The sequence below is a fragment of the Salvia hispanica genome, chromosome 3 (genome assembly GCF_023119035.1).
Source record: "Salvia hispanica cultivar TCC Black 2014 chromosome 3, UniMelb_Shisp_WGS_1.0, whole genome shotgun sequence".
Lineage (NCBI taxonomy): Eukaryota > Viridiplantae > Streptophyta > Magnoliopsida > Lamiales > Lamiaceae > Salvia > Salvia hispanica.
The window spans coordinates 25,163,362-25,183,359 of record NC_062967.1 but is presented as its reverse complement, the minus strand read 5'-3'; the positions used below and the strand labels follow the sequence as shown (position 1 = coordinate 25,183,359).

Below are 19,998 nucleotides of genomic sequence, written 5' to 3'. Positions count from 1 at the left end.
GGTGTAAAATGGATAAAGTTTCAGAAGAAAAGTCGAATGAAAGGATAACGTGGGTTTGTTCTATTTTTCTTTTACAATAAAAAACCCGAGACACGCAATCAAAACTATTTCCACAATAAAACCCAGTGCATGGTATTCTCTTCCAAGAATTAGTTTTGAGTGAATACAAGTAAATGTGGTAACTATAAACATTTTCATGTGTAAAACTAATTTCAACAAGATTCAGCACTTTGTAATCTTCAAATCTATGGCCAGACCACATTCCAACGAAGCGAGAAGAATATGTATTGTTAGGAGAGTGATCCACAAAGGGCTTAGGGAGGATCTTATAGTCACCAGTTGTTGGGTTCCAAAGAGCATGATCACTTGACTCAATACCACACAAATGAAGTAGACCATTACAACTAGCTCCACTGAAGGAGTAATATTTTTTAGCTAGAAAAGATGGAGGATATATGTGATATTTGGTGAGATGGTGCCATCCTCAGCAAGGGAATGTGCAGCAAAATATTGTTCATTATCATGATAATTGACAAAAATATGAGGCTTAGGATTAGGATTAGGGCAGATGTCTGCCTCCCAATGTTGTAAGCATGGTGCACAATTTGTCTCGGATATGTAGGGATCAGGAATCCCATGGCTACCTACACAATAAAAATGGAAAGCATTATAGAAATAGGCACTTTGGGGGAAAAGATAACTGAAATAGTGTTAGTGCGGAAAAGATCACCTAATACTAGTGGATAAGTGCAACGGAGAAAAGATAACTGAAATATTGTTAGTGGATTGTGGATAAGTTAAATATATGGATAAGGGCTAAGAAAATATATAGTGCCTATTTAGTGGGAGGAGCATGATTTTTTTAGTTTTGAAGAGAGAAAACTTGTTGTAATGGTTTTTTATTAACTTATACAAGTTGTGTACTATTTATGAAGCTAAGTATAGAATTGAACAATCAAACTGCATCATAGTAAACATAGAAATTAGTTTATTGTTCAGAAAATTTGAGAATACCTAATGTTTCACATAAAGAAAGAGCTTTATAGGGTTTGATTAGCTTCTTCCTCGTAGGCGGGGCACCGTCGATTCTTGTGTTTTTCTTGGCAGCTTTAGCCTTCCTAACCAAAATTTCCCAAATAATTGACAGTTAGAACAAATACAAACAAGTCAGAATACATAATTCGGATTAAAAAAAATAGAACCTTGAGAAGACTTGAGCTGAAATGTAATTGATAGATCGAACACTGGCGGAGGTAGGCATGCGACTCAAGCAGACAACCATGCTTTCCATCAAGATAAATTAGGATTCAGTTGATAACCAAATAATAAAAGGAATCAACTTTTAAAAGAGTATACTATTTTTAGAAAAGTTTTAGTTTGGTACAAAAGGGCAAAATCAGTCCATCACTGGAGTATTATTTAATTTGGTGTAGAAGAAACATACCTTGGTTGTTTATGTGGTGATCATCATGGTTTGAAGAAGAAGAAAACGAAAACGATCGGGTGAATTAATTCTGTGAAGAAGACGCCAGCGGTAAGAATTGCAAATTTAGGTTTAAATATTTATGGGTCTGTTAAATCATTTGGGCCGTATTTATTCGATGCGGATACCTTTCCTACTCTCTTCCTAATCACACTCACAACTTAATAAAATAATCTTATAACCATCACTTAAATGTTATAAGATTATTTTATTAAGTTGTGAGATGTGGATTAAGAATGAAGTAGAAAAAATGGATTAGGAGATCCAATCCGGTATTTTTATTGTATTACTTGACATAACTATCTAGGCCCATCTCGGAGTATGCGTGGTTATTGACTTATTTAAGCATTTAATTTAGGATACATACTTACTAAATCATTTCCTAACTATACTACCAATTCTAATCTAGTAGGAGTATTAGATTCTATTTTGTGATATGGTCTTTATAATTAGTTTTATGGTCTTTAGAATTGGAATATTAGTTTATGAAGTTTTAGATTTTTCCAATTGCCTCTTCTATGCCCAAAATGATGATATCAGAAACGACAATAATTTAATAAAATACAAAAATAAAAAATAAATTAAAGAATTAAAAAGAAAAAAAATACTTATTATAGGGAATCATGTTGTTTTGATCATCATTAAAAGATGACATTTTGTTCATTAATGGAATAAATGCAAAAAATTGAAACTTCATGATTTAATATTCAAATTTTAAAAATCAAATGACATACGATAATTTAACCAAACTTCATAATTTAAATACTTATCCCTTCTATTATTAATCACACACTTTTTAGGCATGCACCAAGGATGGGTGACAACCTCTTTACAGGACTCGGGGCACGTTTCTGGCCGACCTTGGCTTGAGGTCGAGGCCATAAACACACTCTCTTGTATTCATGAACTTTGTGAACAATTATTAATTGACCTGGAGCCCTGTATCGAACCGATCTAGCCATAGTGAGGACCTAAAATAGGCAACTCAACCCAGATTTTGTCCATAAAACTAAGGTCCTTCTTGGTATGTATATATGGAATAGAAGTACGAATGGAATGGCGATGGGAATGCAAAAATTATTTCTATGCATTTTCATTTAAAACTTCCTTTTCATCATTGGTTGGTACTTCATCGATCCATTGCTGAGTGATTCATATTCCTTTCTGCAATGTCCCAAGATAAATGAGTCATTTCCTTCCTTTAATGTATTCTCTCTTTTAATTTATTCTCTTCCACTTAACTAACAAAATTTAATCACTTTTTTATAAATGTCATGCCAAAAAGAAATGTCTCAGTCGGTGAGGAAGAAAGGGAGTATTTAACATGTTCATGGCCTTGAACCATGAGATTTTCATTCATTTGGGAGTCAGTTTGATGCTTTAAAACCGTGATGAAAAACCTGCGAATATCATCCATAACATAGTAAAGTCAATGTTTTGCTATCATGATCTTAATGTATATCCAAAACAAATAGGAGTACTAAAAGATAACAAGTTGCGCTAGAAATATTGGTCTGGTCTCGCTTCAGTCACATCTTTATCTTCTTTCCCAGGCTCCTGTCTCTGATCAAGTTGAATTATTTAACATAGAACACATTACTAATCCATACATTAAACATTGATAAGCATAAGGAATTGAGAATGAGTAACCGGAATCTTACCTCCACAAAATGTTAAATTCAATTGAGTTGAACAAAGCTCTCAAAAACCGGAATCATCATTAGATCAGTACTTCGATATTTATTCGGAGACCAATCGACACCAACATACTTCAACTTCCCAACAGCACGATCAAACACCACTAGCTCATCAGTCACACTTGCAAAATACAATAGCCTGAAAACCATACCGGCTTCTTAACACCACGAGTATGGAAAACAGACTCTCTCGTCCACGACCCATCGCTCATAATCCAAACTTCATATTTGCAAGGCTCATTGCGACGAAATATATAATCATTATCATCGAAGCATTCTAGACAACTCAAAACCCTTTATACTACAGCAAATATGTAACCACAGAAGCATACTACTCAAGTTTACCTAAGTCAGCATTAGGAGGAAATAATTGTAATCAGATCATCCCCAAATTTGATCAGCACATAAATATCAAATTAGAAAAACGAATTGGGTCTCGGAAACAAGCAACAATACCTGAAGAAGGCGTCAATACACGAGATTTGAAGCAACGGTTTCTCATTTTCTCCCAAATTGCAGAGTTTTGATTCATTATTCACACAAACCGAAAATTAATCTCACGTACTCGATGATATTCTCAGAATACCAAAAATTAATTTTCAGAGTATGAATGCAGCTGCGATTAAGAGGGCTGGAGCCTGGAGTAAATGAAATGAAAAAAAAAATGTGGGCGTCGATCATCATGATAAAGGCTATTGAAATGCGGAAGTTCGAAATATTAAGTGAGTTTCTTTGACTGTAAACATAAATTACATCATTTTGGGGTACTCCCTCCGTCCCAAGATATTAGAGTCATTTCTTTTGGGCACAGGAATTTAGGAGTTAGTGGTGTAAGTGGAGTTGGTAGTAAAGTAAATTTTACTATAAATAGAAATGACTCAAATATGTTGGGACACCCAAAAAAGAATAAGAGTCTAATATCTTGGGACGGAGGGAATACTATTATTTCAAAGACTATAGTTCAATTTTGATCCTAAATATATAAATATTTTTTGAAAAATGGGTCCATAACAAATGAAATTTGTGTCGATCTGGTCTTTTTTTTACGGTTCCATCAATTTTCCACGGTCAACGTTAATTAGTGTTTTGTTGACAGGATTAGTCATTTATTACTGTAGCTATTTTTTATTTTTTTAAAAAATTCTGAAATATTTATAAAATAGAAAACCCTTAAATATAAGCATGAAAAACATGAATTAAAATTAATTTTTTTATTCTCCCTCTTTTCTATTTCTTCTTACCCACAATCTAATTTTCTTTCTCTGCAACTTGGTCCAAAACCCTTCGAACTCAACATCGAATGTGGAGCGGTCGCGGTGTTGTAGGAGTTCCGGTGACGACAGCGGCCCATCGACGAGACGATGCCGTCACCGTCAACCTCAGTTGCCGATTCTGACGAAGCAATTGAATTTCGATTTTGAATATAGATTTTTGAATCTTGAATATAAGTCTGTGAATTTATGTCTTTGAATTCCGACAATGTTGAAATGCATATTAAGGTTCTGAAATTGGATTTGAAATGGACTACTATTTCGTTGAAGATGAAGCAGAAAAATAAAACAAAATACCGTCAAACTAGTCCAACATATTCATTATCAATATCAAATACATTTTGAACATTTGTAATTCTAAGCATTGCCAGTGCCGATTGATGTCAAAAAACCCTATGGCAAACAAGTATCCACCATAAAAAAAGGTACCCACCATCCAAAGACTAGTTCTCAGTTCTCACCATTCAAAAACAAGTTAATTCTTCCTTTGTGTTAAACCGCATCCTTACTTCCCATTTTGGATCATTGAGATCCGCAAAAGCCAACTAGAGATAATCGGCGGCATCGGCAGTGTCCTCGGTTGGAACCAGACTTAGGGTTTTTGTGGATTGTGTGTAGATGACGAGAAGATAGAGTGGGAGAGTTGGGAGGGAGTTGATTAAGTTTCCAAGTGTGTCACTTCATCACTTCATGTGATATGTCTTCATCTCTCCTCTATATATTATCCTATAAGTATACACAATTGACCTAGTAATAGCCTAGTAATCGGCGGCATCGGCAGTGTCCTCGGTTGGAACCAGACTTAGGGTTTTTGTGGATTGTGTGTAGATGACGAGAAGATAGAGTGGGAGAGTTGGGAGGGAGTTGATTAAGTTTCCAAGTGTGTCACTTCATCACTTCATGTGATATGTCTTCATCTCTCCTCTATATATTATCCTATAAGTATACACAATTGACCTAGTAATAGCCTAACCAAAAACTTCTTCTGCTACATAATCATGTCCTTCCCACCTGCCTAGCAATAGTCTAACTAAACAACAGCCTAGCAATAAGCTAGCAATAGCCTAGTCAACGTCCTAGCCTAACAAATAAATTGACAAATACGATTAATTCATTTTAATTATTGGTGTTTATCAAATATTAAAAAATAAATAAAGTGCAATGAATTGTAAATATAGAGTATAAATAAAAAAAATTTAAAAAAATTCAGCTAGCCGGTTAGTGCGCGCCCTAGCTCTAGGGCGTTGGTTTTTCGTCCCTCGGGCTAGTCCGCTATTGTGGATGCTTTATAGGAATGTCATTTTCTATTTTTTTTTGAATACTCCTGTCATATTAAAAGAAAAATTATTTACTAAAATATGCTCCCTCCGTCCATGAAAAGTTGTTCAGTTTTGCCATTTCGGTCCGTCCACTAAATGTTGTCCACATTGTTTTTTCCATTTTTGGTAAATTGACCCTACTTTCCACTAACTCATTACACTCGCATTCTATTATAAAACTAATATATAAATGTGGGACCTACATTCCACTAACTTTTTCCATCCACTTTTTTTCACATTTCTTAAAACTCATGTCAAGTCAAACATGGACAATATTTATGGGACAGAAGGAGTAGATAATTTTGTAAACCTAAACAAATAAATATCAATTTTATTACATTTTTATATTCAGAAAAAATATCTTCTTCTATGTACGTATTACTCCACCCATCTATCATTTAAAAACCCACTTTGACTCGGCATGAGTTTTAATAAAATTTTGACTTGGCATATTTTGAATGCAAGCTCATTTTTAGCCTTTATCAAATGTCTATTTATTATTTGGGATCATAATATCATGAAAAAATAATTTCCTATAAAATTAGAATTTGAGTCTTCAATTTTAAATTTAATATTTGGTACCATAAAATATTTGGATATAAAATTGAATTCAATTTTAATATCTCCCATTTCCATAATTTGATATTAAAAGTAAATAATTAGAATTTTCAAATAATTATAAAAATGGGCACCTCCACCTATTGCACACACAAAATGCGCACACGCACGCACACACATATCAATTACTATAACATTTTCATTGTGTATCGAACGGACCCTAAAAACATTTCATTGAATGCATAAAATCATTGCAACGATAATGAGACAAAGGATTATCTTTGATAAAGATATAATCACCATAGAAATGTATAAATAGGTTTGCTAAAACATGAGTCATCAATTTGTCAGACGTATGCAACAGAAAAATCATCCAAACTAAAGTTTCAGAAGCAACTGAAGCCAAGTAATTTCAACTTATCAAACCCCTTTCATATTCAAGTTCCAACTCCCCTCACCTTTATCCGCGTCTTGGCCTACGCTTCTTAGTTTGACGATCTTTCTGCCTCTAAGAGTATAAACATATAAATCTTGAGTGATAATAGCACGATAAGTTCACGATAAGTTTCTACGCATACAATCAATCAAAGATATCTGAAAGCATACCTCAAGATTTACGTCGTCTGCTTCACTGGGCAACATGTGCTCATCAGTATCGTCCTCAAGGTTGTTGTGATTGGGTGTCATTGCTCTTCTGGTTAAGTGAGAGATTGTCTTCAGTTGCTTTTTGATCATCCTAGTGGATTTTGTAAAACTGATTCAACAACTGGAAAATAACGTCGTAAAAATGTGGGATTCGTGTAAGCACTCTACCTGCTGAAATTGCTCTGGTTCAGGCATAGGTGTGGTCTCCCGATCACCATGAACAGTCAAACCATCGGGATCAGAAACTACGGAAGATGAAGCAATCTTTTCCGATTTAGAGAAGCTCACCAGAGACCGGTAGATGCCCTGTATAGTTGACCCAAAATAATAAGGACATGGATTGTGGTAAACATGCTTGCGATTATAAATGGACGATTGAATGCAAAAATGAATGATTTATGACACCTGATGCCAGAAGAAAGAATATGATAGGATCTTGTTTGCATCTTCCTCCGTGACGTCAAATGCCTTTTTCCCAATTAACAACTGGAAGCTCCCATCCGACCAATTCACAATGCGTGCATTGCTTTCAGCCTGCACAAGATTAGGTTCAGATTCGAGAAAACATGATTTCTTGGCCAATTTGAAGGATAGAATCACACTTACAGAGATTGTTCCATCATTGTTTACGACATTTCTCCATCGAACGATATTGGTTGATGGGATAATCATTTCAGATCCGGAAGCGTCTGTTATATAAATATCTTCCCCTGAGTATGTTGTTGGGTCAAATGGCTTACTATCAAATGCTACTATGTTTGAGAGTTCAGTTGTTGCCATCTGCAAATACAGTTTCATGTTATATATACGCAGATTTGAGCTGCACATAAAAGGTAATCCACATGCATGAAGTATACATGACAGATAGAGTAGAAGGAACACACACAAAGAGAAACCAATATGAACGATTGTAAATAAAACTATGAAGAAGTTCTGCCCAGCATTAAGCCACACTCTTCCAATAAATCCACAACATACATACACTTGCACAGACATACACATACACACACCTACACACACGCACACACATATACACAAATTTGCACACACAGACAGATACACACACATGCACACACACACACACATGTACACACCTGCAGACACACACATACACACACTGCATAATTTCTTTGAATTCAAACATTAGGCTTCGATGAGACTTACTAGTGGAAGAAAGAGTCATATGTTTCTAGATTCATAAAGCTATAAGGATAAGGTTTATATGATCAAATAAAAGACACGCTAAAATCAATTCGTATAATTCAATGGGGAACCTTTAGAAAGAAGTGTGAACATCACGAGGAATTAGAGGCGATTAATCTACATCCAAAACCACGTGAAACCAATATAAGAAACTAATCTGAATCAAGCACCTGAGTATATTTTGAAGAATTCGAAGAAACAGATGCAGGATAACAAACAGGTCTCAACAAAATAAGAAAATAATGATTAGGCGATAAAGTAGTCCATAGAAAAAATCATGAAAGGCAACATCAGTGTGCATCTCAATTCAGCTCCTGAAGATTGTATTCAGGACACCATCACAAGCATTATTTGCATTATGACCGAAACCAAAACCATCATACTCTAAATAACCAGCTTTACAAATCAAGGAAACTACTAAAATTTGAGAACAAGCATATAAAATGACTTTGCAAGTAATCATGTTTACACTAAAATGCAACAAGACATCAATCAATCGTCACATTGTAAAGATATATTTCATCTTTGTTTTCATCAACAAATGAAGCTCAAAAATGCTAATTTCTTAAGTGTGTCCAAAAAACCTTCTATTTATTAGTGGCATCTAGCTAATAATTGAATAAAGAATATATGTATCAACAGCTAAAATATTAAAAAAAAATGCATATGGTCTGGCAAAAGCAACAAGGGAGGTAACCTGAGATGGGTCAGCACGTGGAGTGCGGTTTGGAAACTCCACCACCAGCAACCTACCGATTGACTGCTCCTCCAGTTTATCCTTTGACTCCCCCTCTAGTTTATCCCCGGCCTTTTCTTCTACTTCTTCGGGTCCAAATTGTGTGTATTCACTTGATTCAGTACCTTTAGACTCCAGATCTTCCCCATAACTTAACTTGTGTTCTGGAGATATCTATGTTGGCACAAGAAACATTATAAGTACATTCTGAATCACTGGGTGGCCAACAACCAGAAAACTAAATAATCATTATAATGTCTCAGTTCTCACGGAATTGTTTTTCCCTTGATCAGTGCCATACTCAGCTTCATATTGTCCTGGTTCCTCATCTGAATCCCCAAAAAGAGCACGCATTACATCTGCAATTCGAGCTCGATCCTTTCCATTCTCAGTCTTTAATAGCCTGTCATAACATAAATTCTCAGAGATGGTTAAGCAAAAAAAATGCAGAAGAAAACACTAAAATGTGAATAAGAGAAAATGTTACAATGATAAATTGCAATCTACAACCCTGTAAAATTATCAAGTCGGTGATACATCAACAACTCAAATAGAAGGCATAAGTGCTCTCAGAAAGGGTCTCAGAATACTTATTGTTTGCCAGCCTATCAAACAAATACTTCAATATGTAAAGCACATCTCCACTAATTTGGAAAACTTGGGTTCAGAACTATGACAAACTAATTGAGAGTCATCATGTCTTAGGTGGGCTAGCCAGCTGAACTGGGCTTACAATATATCCAGCCAAGAATTAATGGGTGTTTACTTTCCTAGATACACTAATTTAGGGATTGATAACTATATTGACCAATTGTAGGTAAAAAACAATAACATTAGCAGGATCTTCGCCAAAATTCAAAAGCATCAGAAACAAACTGAAATTCAAGGAAACTGGGAGGATACAAAATACTTCATGGTACTAAAAGATAATTAATCGAATAACTATATATTCAAGTTCAAACTAATAAAGTCACACCAAATAATAGAAACAGTCACAAGAAAGACAAACTATTCAAAAGTGGAGGGTTTGAGCAAAATACATTGAGCTACTACTCTCTTTATCGATCCCTCCAGCCTCATCATTAAACTCAGCTCCAACTTCAGTTTTGACCCTATGCCTGAATGTGCTTTTATTATCACACATAGGCCCTCCTTCATCACAGTTACATGTGCTTCCGCCCTCATGATGTAACTCTGCACCACGTCCAATTTTGATCTCTTCTTTTGGTGCTGTTTGCGTATGGTGCTCAAACCCTCCATCGCTAGACCTTGAGCATACGGCATCCTCATTTAACTGAAAACCACCATCAATTTCAACCAGTTGACTGGATGTGGCATCATTAGCATGTTCAGTTCCTCCGTCCCTTTCATCCTGAAGTGAAATGTCAAACACGTAAATTAAACAAATGAAGGAGAAACTATAAAACTATTACAGGAGAAAAAGGACAATAAGGAAAGTTTATAAATAAAGCACAAGTGCACAATATGGTGATAAAAGTGTTTGAAAAAGTATCTGAAAATTTAACAAGGTGTAGAAGCAACAAACATATGAAAAACCAGGAGAATCATCTATACTTCATTTGCTTCCCTAGTTTGTTCTGATGTCAATCAATCTTCCAACAGGTTTTTACGTTAACCAAGAAGCATTAAGCATAAAATAATTATGGCTCATTTCCTTCATTACCTGTACTCTTCCTATAAATTATGAAATCCATATGCATCATCTATTACGTTTCCCAACTGGACCAGATCATGCAAGAGTTGGACCTTGATGAGGAAGGAACTCAATCCAACTAGTACTTAGTTCAGCAATCACAAAGAGATATTCATACTACTAAATGAGTAATTTTAGACATAAAAATATTCAACACGTTTCATTGAGGGCCTGAGGCCACTGAATTTTCATTTAAGAGCTACTCATAAAACCAGAGAACCATTCTCCAAAATATTTAAATTAAAATAGCACAAGGAAAATAACTAAACCCTAGGTTCCTATTTCAATGTCAATCCAAAAAGGAAAAACTATCTGTGGATGACAGTCACCATCTACGCATACACAAAGTAATGATTATGATTTCAAACATAGGACATTCAGTTTTCAGATATTTTTTTAATTCCACGTGCACAAAAACATTAGAGATTACAACCCAGAGCAAAACAATATTGGCAAGAATGATAGACCATAAGGAAGCCATCATTACATTTAAGTTGTGCCCGCATGCCAATCACCTTCCTGATGTTGGATTGCAGGCAAAAAGCTGTCTAGAACATATATGAATGATATAAAATAAAAGGTTTACTCAGATATTCTGTATAATCGTACATTCAGAATTTTTTATGCATGTGTTGAGTAAATTTATCCCCCCAAAAATTCTTTAATTTTTTTGTTGCCATTTTGACAAGTCCCAAGCAGAAAACTAAATAAATGCATTCTAATCGGAAAATTTTTGTTAGATCTTCTGAATTGGGCCGTACAGACTCATTAAAGACATGCTATTAGCTAAAAAGGAAAATAAGACGAACAAATCTTACAGAGTTAAATTCAGGCTGGTGGTTCATTTCATGGCTTGATGCAGACTCCTCTTCGGATGGATAGCCAAATAGATTTTGCATGATTTGATCTCTATTCATTTTTTATATAACTAGCCTTAAGTGAGATGGAGGGAGGGAATGGGTACTTACCCTGAGAGAGAGACTCTGAGTGTATGAACTTTAAAATGAATTCTGAATCTATATGTTCTGCGGCGGAGTTATTTAGAATGAAAGTTCAGATTCCTTTCCGTAAAGTAAACTGGCGTTACAAGTAACTTTTTCTGCTGATTATTATTTTGGAGTTTCTCAGAGACCAGTAAGTAAAATCCTGAAGAAAGAGAAAACAATGGCAACAAGTAATAAATGCAACGAGATGTTTTGACACCATATTCATATGATCCTAAGTGTCTCTTAAATGATTTCACGAGTAACACCTACAGTAATCACTGAAGACTGTGTCCTTAATTGTACAATTGACACTAACACATACGATTGTCAATGAAGATTGTGGCCTTAATTGTACAATTGACACTATATTAACACAAGTTTTACAATTTTTCCCTAAGATTGTGGCCTTAATTGTACAAAATTACAAATGGATGTGGTCATAGCTGTTTTAGTAAATCTTGGTGGCATTCCCCTTCCCTTTCTCCACCACCGTTGTTACCCACATCATACTGTATCTGCTTTCAAGATCAAAATAATTGTTTTTCTTCCGAACTTACCACGCCTCTAAAGACTACCATCATGCTTGTTATGTAATAGCTGATCCTTTACTGAGCACAGATTGTTACTCAGAGAAATACTAATAATTAGCTCTCTGGAGAAATTATTTTAAGCAATAAATGTAGAGCATATTACTTTATATCTTCAAGGATCGTCTCAATCCCTTACTTTGACTTGAATTTTTAAAATTTCATGGACAGCAGCAAAGAACCACTCAGATAAATATCATTATAATTCCAATAAAAGCCTCTATTTTCGCTTACATTTTGTTACACCAAAGGTCAACTATAGTCCAGCAAAAATTAGTTTCATTTACTCTATTTAATCTAATACATTCACCACTTTCACTCAGAACTCTTGGTCAGGTCCGATGCATATAACATGCCAAAGATTGCCTAGTGATGCTGAATTCTGATCCACTTAGTTGGATGATTGCATAACATGATTTTCCAAAGTAGGAAAAACATTCATAAATGAAACAGCTCACATCAGAAGATACTATGCAAGGAGAGGCATTCCATTTTATATGAAAACATAGTCAAGTTGAAATCTAAGACAGAGTGAAATCCATCATAGATGCTCTGCTCATAGTTTCAAATTCATTTTCCATTTGTTTTAGGAATTTAGTTTTTTGTACCAACAATGAATTATTATCAAATAGCAACTCAGCATATTCCGGTTCTATAATATAAAAAAGATGCATATATATGGAAATTGCACAATGGATAATTCAACAATATTACTCGAAGGCAAGGAAAAACAACGAATCACAAACCTGACTAATAAAGCGACAATGCCATTGCAAAGATATTCTCAAATAGTACATGATAGAGTTACCACCATTGGAAAGGAAAATGCTTGGTAATTTTGCCTGTGTAAAGCATTGAACAAAACCCAAACAGATTGCTATCTTAGCCAGTATGTACATTTCTTGCTTACATAGTCTTATATTTCAGTTATATGTCAAATTATTTTTGTAATCACCCTAACCAGAATACCCACGAAGTCTAACCATAAAGACACTCAAACAGAGCATTTGGCTTGTCAAATTCATAAACCAAAAGGCTTACACGGATGAATGATTCAAGTAGATCACCTTCTAATCTCAAAATCTCTCTCATGTTTGATCTTATGATAATATCATGATTCTTATTTACCTATAACAACCTTTTTCAGGTTCACTTAAGTCGGTATCGCACATACTTCAGCAAATATGTTACTACCACAGAAGCATACTGCTCAAGTTTACCTAAGTCAACATTGCATCGAAATAATTGTAATCAAACCATCCCCGAATTAGATCAACAAGTAAACTTCGAATTAGAAAAACGAATTGGGTCTCGGAAACAAGCAACAATACCTGAAGAAGGCGTCAATACACAGGATTTGAAGCAACGGTTTCTCATTTTCTCCCAAATTGCAGAGTTTTGATTCATTATTCACACAAACCGAAAATTAATTTCTCGTACTCGATGATCTTCTCAGAATACCAAAAACTAATTTTCAGAGTATGAATGCAGCTGCGATAAAGAGGGCTGGAGCCTGGAGTTGATGAAATGAAAAAAATGTGGGCGTCGATCGATCATCATGATAAAAGGCTATTGAAATGAAATTCGAAATATTAAGTGAGTTTCTATGATTGCGGACGCGGAAATATAGTACTGCATTTCTAGCGGTGGGAATACGGGTATCCGTGGATATCCAACCCGAAAAAATCGGGTACCCAAACCCAAAAATCATCTAAATATCTATTCAAAACCCGACCCGATATATTTTCGGGTACTTCAATACCCGCCCCGGGTATCCATACCTGGGTATCCAAATACCCGATTCTTTACATATGTTAATAACTAATAAAAAAAATTCAAATTTTATTATAAATATAGAAATATTTAAATTGACTAATATCTTTAATGTTGCATTTATTTTGTAGTATAAAACTATAAAAAAATTGGTTGTTTTTATTTTAAAGTATATGATTATATTTATGGGGATTGGTTATGCATTTAATTAAACTATAAGCAACCAATACGTCAAAATAATTAACTAGTAAAATATAAAAACCACATGAGTTGATTATGCAATACGTAAAACTTGAGAGTTTGGAGAAGCCGTGACCTAGAGTACGAAAGATCGACTTATTTATATAAGTTTAGAGAAAGTTAACCTAGTAAATTGTAATTAGTAAATAAATTGGCTCAGCTCTTGAAGCCTAAAATGGCTAAACTTAATTTAAAAATTGTTTTAAATAATAAATTGGATATTCGGGTAATATCCGATACTCATTCGGGTTACCCAATTTATCTTAAATTTCAATATCCAATCCCATAAAATTGGATATTGGGTATCCAATATCCGGTGGATATCGGGTCGGGTACAGATAAACCCAATATCCGATATCCATATTCCCACCCCTATCCATTTCAATGACTAAACATATGACCCATATATAAATTTGGCCTAAAATACATTTTTTGAAAAACGGGTCCATAATAAATGAAATTCGTGTCAATCTGGTCTTCTTTTACGGTTCCATCAATTTTCGATGATCAACCGTTAATTAGTGTTTTGTTGACCGGATTAGTCATTTATTACTGTAGCTAATTATTTATTTTTAAATTTTTTTTGAAATAGAACATGAATTAAAATCAAAATTTTTTATTCTCCTTCTCTTCCATTTTCTTCTTCTCCACAGCACCAAGAACCTAATTTTCTTTCTCTGCAACTTGGTCCAAAACCCGTCGAACTCGTCGGATGTGAAGAGGTCGCGGTGTTGTAGGAGTTCCGGTGCAACGGCGGCCCATTGACGAGACGAAGCCGTCACCGTCAACCTCGGTTGCCGATTCCGACGATGCAATTGAATTTCGATTTTGAATTTAGATTTTTGAATTTTGAATCTTGAATGTAAGTCCTTGAATTCCAACAATGTTGAAATGCATATTAAGGTTCTGAAACTGGATTTGAAACATCCACATAGCATTATGTACTATTATTGTGTTCTAGCATGCAATTCTGTGTTAATATGTGAATTGATTAATCTTATAATCTGTCAAATAGATCCTATGTTTAATTTATTTGTTTTGTACAAGTCTTTCGTCGTGCAAGGGGATTCAAACCCCATCACAAAATTGACCTTTACTATATTCCAAATCTATAAAGGCATCTGCGATCATGATTATGTTAGTGGTGTCTGGCCGTTGAGCACGTTGTGCTTTTACATTTATGTTGAACACGCCGTGCTCTTACATTTACGTTGAACACACTGATGCTCAGCTTTGTCCAATTAAAGCTCGTTGCAATCCTCACTTCATTCTCCATACTCCTATATGACATTCTAGTTATTTTTCAATTATTTTATTTATTATATGTATTTATTTAATTTTTTTTTATAACTTTTGTTGTTTTACTGAAATTTTAGTGATTATTCAATTTAAGTGAAAATTATAAATAAGAAAGAATCATTAAAATAACATATGTGAGACTACTTTATAATGAAGTGCAATATTTTAACAGTTTTTAAAGGGTGGGAAATGAATTTCATTTCGACTAAAACACAGCATAATCTTTCAAAATTCGAACATTTCAACTAGAAAAATAACTGTTCCAACCTAGCATCATGAAATCAAGAGCCAACCCTTTTCAGCTAACATAATTAATTTTTTATGGTTGTATATCATTGAATTTTGGAAGAAAACCTTTTCCAGCTATCATGATTAATTTATAAACGTCGAATAATATTGAATTTCGAATCACGCTCGAATGAATAAGAACTTCTCTATGATTGAAATTGAACTCGAACAAAAATTATGCAAGGCGTTCAATTTTTTTTTCTTTCCCCCAATAGAGACTATTGAAACCCAATTGACATCTTGGAATATAAGTTGTATGTTTTATATCTGCATTTATATGGATCATACTTTTTTACTCCATCCGTCCACTAATACAAGTCCAAATTTGATTGGACATAAATTTTAAGAAATATAGTAAAAAATAAATATATATGTTCGATCCAATCGCTTTTCTAAATCTCAGACACGTATAGAGGTTTTCATAAAAGAAAAATTCTATTTTGTATTGCCACTTTACATAGGACTACAAAATTTATATATATAATAGTAACACTATGTCTATAAAAAATACTATTTTTATTTGTGAACGGTACGAGTTTTAACAAGAAATTGGGAAAGTAAGAGAGATGAGTAAAAAAAGTTGGTAAAGGAGAGAAAAATTAAGTAATGTACGAAAATGAGGAAAAAGTGAAAAGCATTAGATGAGAAATTTGCTATTTTTAGTTATGAGATTATTTGTGTTTAGATAGTACAAAATAGAAAAAAAAAAATTATTTTTTATAGACGGATGGAGTAGTATGCATCTGAATCAATAATGCACCTTCAGTTTTAAAACATATGGGAAAAAAATACAGAAACGAATTTGACAAATAAGTAACCAAAAAATGAAATGATAAATTGTTCTTTAGCTATTTAACATCGAGGCTTGAAGAGTTGAAGTTACTAATTATATGATAATTAATTATAATTACCAATTCAATTTAATTATATATCATGATTATTTTATGTAACAAAACAATCACTATATTTATAAAATCTTTTTTTAGTGGGCTATGTATCCTCAGATCTGGAAGCCCAAATCACGAAAACAACCCACTGTACGGATAACTTATGTATGACCTACTTTCTTCTGTACCACAATCTACGACTATTCATCAGTGACAATACTAACAGTACTTACTGTACTTCCTCCGTACGCAATTGAATATTTTTTTCTTTAATTCATTATTAAATATTCTCTTTGTTCCATATTACTCGTACTTTCCACTTTAACAATGTAAATTTGAACATGAGTAATTAGTATACTTAAATTAAAATTTTAAGTGCAATAAAGCAACATTTGATAAAGAAAATATGAACTAAATCTAATATCTTAATTAAATAACATAATTTTTATCTACAATAGAAATAGTGCAAATAGTTTGAGACAGCCCGAAAATGAAATATGCAAGTAGCATGAGACGGATGGAGTATCTACTTTCTACTAACCCATTCCATTCACATTTTATTATAAAACCAATATATAAAAGTATGACCCACATTCAACTAACTTTTCTATCCACTTTCCTACGTAAAGTCAAACAATTTTTTAATATCGTACCGGTCAAATATGAGACATTTAATCACGGACGAATGGAGTATTATCTAAACATAAATCAAGCCCCATATGCCATAGTAGGACTGTGATCAATACCAAACCACTTTAAAAGCTTAAACGCCGAACAACATCATTATATGATAACCTGGAGTTCATTATAATGAACTAATAATAAACTTATAATGAACTTCAGATTTCTAAATTATGCATGATGATGTCATTGTTTTTAAATCTCGTAATTTTCTATAATGAACTACAAATAAAGTTGTAATGAACTCTGCGTTATTTTATAATGATATATTTGGTGTTTAACGTTTAATATATAAAACAACCCTATCATAGTATTTATAAATATATTACTACCTCTTTATAATGATGTATTTGGTGTTTAACGTTTAATATATAAAACAACCCTATCATAGTATTTATAAATATATTACTTCCTCTTTTAACCAAAATATAGAGTAATTTCTATTTTATGTGTTCACAGTCCACACAATATATAACTGTTTATTTTTATATATCATCCTACGTACACTTGTATTTTTACAAGTCAAATCTCGCATTGATATGCTCACACACACCGTCTTCACTCTTCAGTCTTCACTTATTATATTTTGCAGAGATAAAGAAAGAGCAATTAAAGAACATTATTTGTTGAAACGCTTTTTGAATTCAAATTTTGGGATTATTGTGATAAATAATGTTGTTAATTAACTGATAGAAATTGAATTATATTTTGCAGAGATAAAGAAAGAGCAATTAAAGAACATTATTTGTTGAAACGCTTTTTGAATTCAAATTTTGGGATTATTGTGATAAATAATGTTGTTAATTAACTGATAGAAATTGAATTTGGGAGTGCACGAATAAAATTGCAGATTTTAAATAAAATATATAGGTAATAAAATGGCAGTTCTCAATTCAACGGATTGGGTAAAGGTTGTCAGGTTGATATCAACATTAAACAATAATTTATTAAGTTAAATGTGAACCCGTGCTATTATCTCTGCTAGCGAAAGAATTATCCTTCTAGAAGCATAGTTGGTTTGCCAAATTGTGCACTTTTCGAAATTATTTTTTGGGACTGAATTAGTTTAAATTGTCATTGTTTTGTTAGTTGAATACTCCACCTAATTTAGGGGAAGCCATATTAATTTAGTGGTCGATTTCTTTTGTTGGATTTTTTTATTAAATATGTATATGTTAGATGTAGCTAAGTCATATTCCTCTTTTGGTGTCCTATTTAGGTCTGGAAATTCAATCCGTAGGTTTAGGGTATACCCGACCCCGACTCAATACCCGATGGGTTTTGGGTACCCGAAGTCCAAAATTATGGGTTCGGGTACGGATTTGGATAGTTAATGTTAGGATTTTTCGGGTTTAGGGTACCCGAAATCCGTATTATGGTACCCGACTAATACCCGATTAAACTCAATTAATTAGGTATTTGTGATAAATATTTATGTTTTTAGTTGTTATCTTTTGAAAATATATTGTTATGCTTTCTCCATTTTATTTACATGCTCATTTAATGTCTTAAAATATTATTTTAATCTCTTTTATGTTGCAATTTTATGCCAAAATAATTTTTATTTTAAGATTAAGCAGTGCCTATTTGTCTAATGTCTATTTTATATATATAGAATCATAATTTAGAGAAAGCAAAAATATTAGAAATTTATAATTAAAGTTTAGACTTTTAATAATAGTCAATAAATAGTAGTATTGTGTTATTTTTAATAATTTCTACTTGCGTTAAAATATAATTTATATAGAAGAGTAAATTAGAAATATAATAACTTCGGGTTTATGGGTACCCGATTAGTTGGGTTCGGGTACTCATCGGTTATTAGGGTACCTGAATTTTCGGGTTTGGATACCCACGGGTACCCGAATTTACAGGCCTAGTCCTATTGTAGTTGAGTCATTTCCTATTTTGACAAAAAACACCAATTAACTTTTCTTATCTCTTACTTTACTCTCTCTCTTACTTTATTATTTCTTCCTCTCTCCACCTTTTTCTTTTCCTACTTTATTCTCTCTTTACTTAACTCACTTCTAACACAATTTCTTAAATCTCGTGCCGAAAAGAAACATCTAGATCTACTACAAAGGGACGTAGTGAGTATATTTCACCATCATTCATGCATATAATTACTAATTTATTACACTATATACACAACATTAAATGCGCATGAGACATAAATACAACACAAAATACAATTTATAGGACAACAAAATGATACTCCTTCCGTCCATAATTAGGAGTCCCGGTTTATCATTTTAATCCGTCAGCCATTAGGAGCCCTGGTTCACTTTACTATAAATAGTAGGTACACTTCACTTTCCACTAACTCATTCTACTCACATTCTATTATAAAATTAATATATAAAAATGGGTCATACATATACTATCTTTTCTCACACACTTTTCTTTATAATTCATAAAACCCGTATCGAACTCAAATGGAACTCCTAATGGCGAACGGAAGGAGTACTTCCCCTATATTTGTCCATCAAGAAAATACATTCAAAAAAATCGACCAATCAATATATAATCATGTACTGTTAGAAAATCAATTACCATTGAATTTACTAACTTGGTATATACCGTGTTCGATTTAAGGGGAACCTGAATTAGCATTTACGAATATTTCCC

The 19,998-nt window shown here is 33.3% G+C and overlaps 2 protein-coding genes across 3 annotated transcripts; both read right to left on the bottom strand.

The window, feature by feature from the left end:
- Nucleotides 1–342: 342 nt before the first annotated feature.
- LOC125211335 lies at nt 343–1,517 on the bottom strand. The gene is made up of 4 exons (XM_048111068.1): nt 1,445–1,517; nt 1,203–1,283; nt 1,015–1,118; nt 343–644 (listed from the first exon to the last, which is right to left on the bottom strand). The coding sequence occupies exons 2-4, from the start codon at nt 1,280–1,282 to the stop codon at nt 436–438; spliced, it is 393 nt and encodes a 130-aa protein (XP_047967025.1). The 5' UTR covers nt 1,283; nt 1,445–1,517; the 3' UTR covers nt 343–435.
- A 5,074-nt stretch (nt 1,518–6,591) lies between these two features.
- Nucleotides 6,592–11,580, bottom strand: LOC125216285 (protein LEO1 homolog). 2 transcript variants are annotated; one of them, XM_048117958.1, is made up of 9 exons: nt 11,445–11,580; nt 9,953–10,284; nt 9,183–9,315; nt 8,874–9,086; nt 7,580–7,753; nt 7,379–7,507; nt 7,142–7,279; nt 6,935–7,064; nt 6,592–6,858 (listed from the first exon to the last, which is right to left on the bottom strand). In XM_048117958.1, the coding sequence occupies exons 1-8, from the start codon at nt 11,541–11,543 to the stop codon at nt 6,990–6,992; spliced, it is 1,293 nt and encodes a 430-aa protein (XP_047973915.1). In that variant the 5' UTR covers nt 11,544–11,580; the 3' UTR covers nt 6,592–6,858; nt 6,935–6,989. The 2 variants fall into 2 exon arrangements, with proteins under 2 accessions (XP_047973915.1, XP_047973914.1); XM_048117957.1 differs by having other exon boundaries at nt 6,592–6,836.
- Nucleotides 11,581–19,998: the final 8,418 nt, after the last annotated feature.